Source organism: Vanacampus margaritifer, chromosome 8 (genome assembly GCF_051991255.1).
Source record: "Vanacampus margaritifer isolate UIUO_Vmar chromosome 8, RoL_Vmar_1.0, whole genome shotgun sequence".
Lineage (NCBI taxonomy): Eukaryota > Metazoa > Chordata > Actinopteri > Syngnathiformes > Syngnathidae > Vanacampus > Vanacampus margaritifer.
Genome location: NC_135439.1, coordinates 24,687,936 through 24,696,154, shown reverse-complemented (window position 1 = coordinate 24,696,154; position 8,219 = coordinate 24,687,936). Strand labels below are relative to the sequence as shown.

The following is an 8,219-nucleotide window of genomic DNA, read 5'->3' as shown; positions in this document are numbered from 1 at the left end:
ACGCCCATTTTACCTCTCACAATTGGCTGCACATTACAAGGAAGAGTGGCAAAAATCCCCAAAGTAGATGTGAAAGACTGATAAGTCACTAAAGAAAGTGTTTGGATGAAGCTATCATTGATATATATATATATATATATACAGTGAGGAAAATAAGTATTTCACCCCCTGGTGATTTTGTGAGTTTGACCCTTTACAAAGAAAGGAACGGTCTATAATTTTCATGGTAGGTTCATCTTAACAGTGAGAGACAGAATATTAAAAAAAATCCCAGGAAATCACATTATATTAATTTTAAACATTTATTTGTCTTTTATTGAGGAAAATAAGTATTTCACCCCCTACCAACCAGCAAGAATTCTGGCTCCCACAGACCCAGGGACAAGATTGTAGACCTGCACAAGGCTGGAATGGGCTACAAGACCATTAGCAAGCAGCTGGGTGAAAAGGAGTCAACTGTTGGTGCGATAGTTAGAAAATGGAAGACACACCAATTGACCATCAATCTCCCTCGGTCTGGTGCTCCACGCAAGATCTCACCTCGTGGAGTGAACCGGATCATGAAAAAGGTGAGGAAACAACCCAGAACTACACGGCAGGAGCTTGTTGATGATATCAAGGCAGCTGGGACCACAGTCACCAAGATGACCATTGGTAACACACTACGCCGTAATGGATTGAAATCCTGTAGTGCCCGCAAGGTCCCCCTGCTCAAGAAGGCACATGTACAGGCCCGTCTGAAGTTTGCCAATGAGCACCTGGATGATTCAGAGGAGGCTTGGGAGAAAGTGCTGTGGTCAGATGAGACTAAAATCGAGCTCTTTGGCATCAACTCGACTCGCCGTGTTTGGAGGGCGAAAAAAGCTGACTTTGACCCCAAGAACACCATCCCCACCGTCAAGCATGGTGGTGGAAACATTATGTTTTGGGGCTGTTTCTCTGCTAAGGGTACAGGACGACTTCACCGGATCGAGGGGAGGATGAATGGGGCCATGTACCGGGAAATCTTGGGTGAGAACCTCCTTCCCTCAGCCAGGATATTGAAAATGGGTCGTGGATGGGTGTTTCAGCATGACAATGACCCAAAACAGACAGCAAAGGCAACAAAGGAGTGGCTCAAGAAGAAGCACATTAAGGTTATGGAGTGGCCTAGTCAGTCTCCAGACCTTAATCCTATAGAGAACTTGTGGAGGGAGCTGAAGCTTCGAGTTGCCAAGCAACAGCCTCGAAATCTTCAGGATTTGGAGAGGATCTGCAAAGAGGAGTGGGCCACAATCCCTCCTGGGATCTGCGCAAACTTGGTGACCAACTACAAGAAACGTCTGACCGCTGTGCTTGCCAACAAGGGTTTCTCCACCAAGTACTGAGTCATGTTTTGCTAGGGGGTGAAATACTTATTTTCCTCAATAAAAGACAAATAAATGTTTAAAATTAATATAATGTGATTTCCTGGGATTTTTTTTAATATTCTGTCTCTCACTGTTAAGATGAACCTACCATGAAAATTATAGACCGTTCCTTTCTTTGTAAAGGGTCAAACTCACAAAATCACCAGGGGGTGAAATACTTATTTTCCTCACTGTATATATATATATATATATATATATATATATATATATATATATATATATATATATATATATATATTGTATTGGAGGATCAATTGCGTGTCTTTCATTTGCTAGATTTAAAAAAAAAGGAATTTGCCCTGCATGAAAAGCTTACAATTCTCTCTCTCTCTCTCTCTCTCTCTCTCTCTCTCTCTCTCTCTCTCTCTCTCTCTCTCTCTCTCTCTCTCTCTCTCTCTCTCTCTCTCTCTCTCTCTCTCTCTCTCTCTTCTCTCGCACATAATTTGTAAATTAGTCGAAATACCTCGGGCTTGTTTGTCCTTCTGCGTCTTCCGTCTCACTACTTGGTGACGTAGCAGTCGTGTTCCGCCATATTGTCTCTGATACAGCAGAAATCTCATATTAGAGCAGGCATACCGGCGACCGTCCGAAATTTGACAATTGGGATTGACAACTGATTTTCTGGGGCAGCGTTTTGTTCGTCTCATTGATTACGGGGGTAAATATGTACAGTATATCTGATGATGATGTAAACCAGTCAAAACTGGCTGACAAAACAAGTGAGCCTTTGCCGTTTGCTATGGCTAGGATGCTAACGTCAAGGGTCCGCCCAACACAGATGAGTTTGTAGTTCTCTGTTAGCAGTAAACCCAGTCAATTACGCCAACCATATCGCAGGCCAATGTGCTCTTATTTCTCTCATCCTTCTGCATTTCTCAAAACAAATTTTCAACATGCACGTTTAATATAATTTGATTACCAGCTTGTATTCGGCTGTGAGTCCCAATGCATCTAATTGTGTGCGAATAATCTTACCAAACAGCAGAAAACTAATCATCTAAACAGAAACCTCGTAAGTAATGTGCTTGGTTTCCTTATTGTGTACTTTATATGTTCTGATTGCATTACAGACTGCTGCATGACATAGTCACTTAATATATTGCCAGCGGTTATTGTTGTCTATGCTTAACATACAGCATCTTATGGGTCATTTCGGACAAACGATTACATATGTCGTTGTTGTTTGTTATCTACAGTCAAGTGGCTTTTATTGATTATGACAAGTAGACACAAGGTTTCCTATTTGCTGTGTCTGGAGAAGCATTTTGTATGACAGGAGTAATGCCATCATCTCCAGACGAGCTCAATTGGATTCTATTCAGCTTTGTTTTGTGTTTGTTGTAATGGTCGCTTAACACATTTTTATTAGTGCTCTAAAAAAATAATAACTACCCATTTGAAACAGTGTAAGGTGGTCAAACATGAGTGATATGCTTTGCTACGGATGAGCCTGCAGTAGTTAGTTGTTACCCACAACCCAACAGTAAGATGGAACACGGACTGGAGCATGCTGTATTTGCGTGTGCATAGTGTTTGTTATATTAACTATAAAAGTATGGTTCTAAGTTGCCACTAGGTATGGGCCGATATTAGATTCTGATGGTATGATAACCGTGAGCAAAAATTACATCTCTAAAATGTCCTTTTTGCAATTATGAGGGTGCGTCAATTACTCACTGATTTTTGCTGTTTGCTGAGTTCACCAGTGCTTTCTTTTTACCATAGTGTATATTTTGCCATACCTAATGTTATAGCAACTTTGCGAAAGTTTATTTTTTGTTTTTGTAGCTTAAGGATGATTTTTTTTCTTCCAATCTTCCAAATGCAATAGTATTTCATTCATTTTCTTATCATTTTTTTAAGCGACAACAACCACGTGCCCTGGTTCCCCCTCCCTTGTCCTCTAATAACCCCTCCCCCTCCCATACCCCTTCCCCTTCTGAATTAAACCCTGCACCCCTCACCTTTGCTCCTACCCCTTCCTTCCTGATCCTTCTGCTGCTGAGAGAGCCCACCATCCACTCTGCCAAGCTGTCGGACATGTCAGGACCTGTGCCAAGCCGGGCCAGAGTATACAATGAGGTCAACACTCACCGGCCAAGGGAGTACTGGGACTATGAATCCCACGTAGTGGAATGGGGGTAAAGTGCTTGTTGCCTGCTTCACTATATTTTCACCATGTTGTTTCCGGTTTCCAACCTGAATTATGTATTTACAGTAACCAAGATGACTTTCAGCTGGTGCGAAAGCTAGGCCGTGGCAAATACAGTGAAGTGTTTGAGGCCATCAATATCACCAATAATGAGAAGATTGTAGTAAAGATCCTCAAGGTAAATGAAGCCATAAAATGACGATTCCCTATTTGCTTCAATGGTGTGCCGCACGATACACATCACCACACTTAATTAAAATTCATGACACTATTGACTGAGGCTGGGAGGGGGTGGGGGGCAAATTCAGGGGGACAGTCATGCTCGACGCATGTAGGTCTATGAGTGTGATGTCTACTGATCTTAACCTACTCATTCTGTCCAAGAATGATGTCCCTGGTGCCAAATTCATTGGTATAGACGTTGAAGAGCATACTATTGTTCAATTGAAGAGATGGCTTGAGTGTAGAGGGCTGAAAAAGGCAGGAAAAAGAGCCAATCTGATCCAGAGGTTATCATTATTATTTTTTTCTGTCAAAAACATCGTCCTACGCAACTGACACTGACATTCTCCTGTTTCAACAAGCCATCCTTTACCACTATATGCCCTGTCTGTCATATCTGGTTGTCTTAGATCTTTGACAGTTGTTGTGGTAAATTTGTATTGCTTTTTTTTGGGTGTGTAGCAATCGCAAATTCTACTCCGAAATTCTACTTGGGCACAATCAAAAACACTTGCTATATTAACAAACTTCAATTATTTTAATCCTTCCCCCTTAACTTTTCATACATCTCACAGCATACCACGATTTATATGTAAGGCAAAAAAAAAATCAGGCGGTAAGCAAGACGGCAAAAGCCATTTTTAGCATTCATTATTGTCGTCCAGCAGTCAGGGTAGTGCCAAACACCACACACACAAAAAAAAAGAAGAAAATTGCTTACTAGTACCTCTTCGGGACAAGCGGTGGCCGGTAAGGGATCAAGATTGTCGTCTGTAGGAGCATGCATGGCCCCCAACAAAATGTTTACTACATACAAGGATGAAGATGAAAGGCTTCACCTCGCTGGCGTTAAACTGGTGTTTTCGACGTCTGTGCAAAGTTGACTTATCGTTCACATATAGTTGACATACTGTATAGAGTTTTTGGCTTCGGGAAGCAAAAAAAAAACCCAAACATCCTTCATATGTGGATGGTCGTAGTGTCTGGATTTGTTTCTGCAAGTTCCATAGCAGCAGTGTTTACTTGGCATGTTGTTTTTCTTAGATAAACGAGAACAAAAACAAGCAGTACTAGCATGGGTCATCTGTGAGCGCGCTTCTACATTGACCCTCTTCCGGTTCAAGATGCTGACGCCACGCGGCCTTGCAGTCTAAAAATAGCACTTGTGTTGCACCCTATTATCTATGCTAGCCGTACTTTCATTCCAAAAACATTAATGAAATTTATGTCTTGTCAGCCTGTCAAGAAAAAGAAAATAAAGCGTGAAATCAAGATTTTGGAGAATCTACAAGGAGGCCCAAATATCATCTCCCTCATAGATATTGTCAAAGACCCTGTGGTAAGTGTGCATTTTTTATAATTGATATACTGTATAGGAATGGTCAAATCAATTTGATATATTTCTCTTGTCACCAAATGTAATAGCATGGTGATACTGTCACTTGTGTAAGCTTATCAATGTTTTTTTTTTTTTGCATAAAATGATGTGACACCTCATCCTTTTTATGGAGTTGACTTTCTTCCCGTTTAGGCTCTGCACACAGCCATCTAGTGAAAAGCAGAGTAATTAGTCTTTTTAAAGATAGCTTTTTTGTTGCTCCAAAAGCAACACAATACCTTGAACATTGTTGTGTTTCAATGTGCACATTGATGTCCAAACGGTGTTTTAACCAACCATGGATTTTCCAGTGAGTTTAACTCCCTCGTGAGTTGTGATGGCTACCACAGTGCATTAAAGCAACACTAAATAAGATTTGAACCTTCAATTCATATTTTCATAATTGTGCTGATGAAACATTCACTTACAGCTAGATTAATGAAACCATCGTCATGGCCTGAGGGGGGTTGGTATCATTTTTACTTGTACTAAACAACTTTGAGGAGGATGGTGGGAAAACTGGCACACAAAATAGTGCGAACGTGCAGACTGCTTTACGGCATACATCACATCCCCCTTTCTCCATTCGATCCAAAGACAGAAGTTAAATCAAACGCCTACGCTTGATTAATATTGTCATGCAGAAGCTGCAAAACAACCCAAGAAACGAAGATTTTTGTCTAAGGAGACAAACGAAATAAATAAAAAAGGAGTCTACCTGGATAAAAGCTAGTGTTGTTCCAGTTTTTTGGCCCCCAATTCCGATACCCCCGATTCTGATACCCAGATGATGTTGTTGTTTGGCTGACCTATTTTTATACTGTGGTTTTGTGCTTCTTTATGGACCCGAAGCGGCTAGCCATACACCTAATTAGTTTTCACTGCGGGCCACATGATGTCAAGGTTGCCAAGTCACAGGCCAAATTGTTGTTTTTTCTTGGGTGTGCCAGCACCAACATTTTTGACCATATCACATTTGACACCGCAGTTCTACAGTTTTAATGTTATTTAAAAATTAAAAAAAACTAAAATAATCTTATTGAAAAACAAAACAAAAAAAACCTGTATTTTCTGTAGTTTAGGGTACCGTATCTTCACGACCATAAGGCGCACCGTATTAAAAGGCACAGTCTCAGTTACGTGCTTTATCTGTATTTAACACACACATAAGGAGCACCGTATTATTGGGCGCAGGCATGGTAAAACATACGCTATCTTAAAAAATACTGTAGCATGCTTTCACGCTAACACATACCTAGCATATAAAAAAAAAGGCAGTGTAACTGGAACTACAGTCATATACTAATAATAATTTTAACAGCAATAACTTATTGTATTTACTGTATTTTCACAACCAGAAGTATTAAAAGGCACAAAATAACCACCACACATTAACAGAAGCCCAGAGGTGTAGATTGAGAAGGAGTTTATGTTTAAACATCCTGTATTTAAGAAGTGTTTATATCTGAGTCAAAACGTTGGACAGTGCCTTTAAATACAGAAATAGCACACGTAACTGAGATTGCGCCTTTTAATACTTAAGATCGTGAAAATATGGTCAGTTGTCGCTGTTAAAATTATTATTAGTATATGATTGTAGTTCCAATTACATTGAGTGTATTGGGTGAAACGTGTTTTTTCCCCCCATGTTTTTTGAGAAGCTGGACTGTCATTGTTTATGCACACGTGTGTTCTGAGGATGTTCTAAATTTGTTCGCAGAATACGCACAAATTCAAGTACGAAGATAATGATGAATCTCACATTTCATGCGTACCCATGTTTTGCACACGACTTGGTGCGTGAGCACAATAGTAAATCAGGCCCATTGTCCTTAAACGGTTTGATTATTTTCTCACGCACGTGGTCACAAAGAGGTGAACCTCCCCACGTCTTTTCTTGTGAATAACTGAGCAAATCAGAGAACTCTTTTTTTTATACCCAATCATGGTGCCCACCTGTTAGCCTGTGGGATTTTCCAAACAGGTGTTTGATGAGCATTTCTAAAACGTCTTTTTTGCCACCTGTCCCAGCTTTTTTGGAACGTGTTCAGGGTTTTTTCTGGCTCAAATTGAGGCAGAGATGGTACCGTCCTGACTATGATGGGTGACTACCGATACCAGTATAATCTGTATCGGTGCCAATTCCAGTCTTATTTTAAGGTATCGTTACACACGGCGTTGACAATACCATTATCGGCCACAAAGTTGCCATTAACTTCATCCAATTTTAAAGAAAAATAATATATTGGGATGTATAGGTCTTTCTTTAAAATCATTTGTCATTAAAGGGTGGGAAATTGTATTTACTAGTGGTTTCGGTATTTGGTCTCAGTAGCAGTGACTACTGAAGAGTTGCGTATTGGTCGGGAAAAAAGTGGTATTGAACATCCCTAATTCTGACCATGCGTCATGACCTGCATGTATTCTGTAAATTCAATTGACTCTCTTTAATTTTTTACTGGCAATATATAATAATTCCATGTTCCAATAATAAGAATAATTGTTCCAATAACAATATGACTATTATCATGTTAAAGCATTCATTCATTATCAGTCACTCAGGCTAGAAGTGGTGAGCAAAAAAGGTGGAGGTGGCCGCCTCTGAATTTTGTACACAGGAAAAACCCTGGCGTTGCAGCCATAAAATTCTAAGTTAATGATTATTTGCTAAAAACGAAGTTTATCAGTTTGAGCATGAAATGTTTTGTCTTTTTTGTATATTCAATAGGTTGAATATGATTTGTAAATCATTGTATTCTTTTTATATTGTTTAACACAATGTCCCAACTCCACTGGAGTTGTTTGTATGCAACTTTCAAATTGTAGCCATTGCTATATGAAAATTGCATACTGTTACATTGCAATGTTGGTTTGAATTTTGATTAATTGTCCCTAAGTGTTATAAATGTATCATTGTTCTTTTTTCAGTCTCGTACACCTGCCTTAGTCTTTGAGCATGTTAACAACACCGACTTCAAGGTGAGAATTTTTTAATTTCTTCAAATTATTTTAACATTCTAAAACATCCTTCTTCTTCTTTTTGCACTTTTTCTTTTTT

The 8,219-nt window shown here is 39.6% G+C and overlaps 1 protein-coding gene across 8 annotated transcripts in view; it reads left to right on the top strand.

Annotated features, from left to right (window-relative positions):
* The first annotated feature begins 1,903 nt into the window (after positions 1-1,903).
* LOC144056197 (casein kinase II subunit alpha) overlaps positions 1,904-8,219 on the top strand; it is a 32,533-nt gene continuing 26,217 nt past the window's right edge. The window contains exons 1-6 of one of the 8 annotated variants that reach the window (XM_077572743.1): positions 1,904-2,067; positions 2,392-2,421; positions 3,273-3,550; positions 3,628-3,739; positions 5,021-5,122; positions 8,090-8,140. In XM_077572743.1, the coding sequence (XP_077428869.1) occupies positions 3,450-3,550; positions 3,628-3,739; positions 5,021-5,122; positions 8,090-8,140 (366 nt within the window). In that variant the 5' untranslated portion in view covers positions 1,904-2,067; positions 2,392-2,421; positions 3,273-3,449. Of the gene's footprint in view, positions 2,422-3,272; positions 3,551-3,627; positions 3,740-5,020; positions 5,123-8,089; positions 8,141-8,219 lie in introns of those variants that run through there. The other 7 variants (XM_077572745.1, XM_077572744.1, XM_077572742.1 and 4 more) reach the window with 7 other exon arrangements.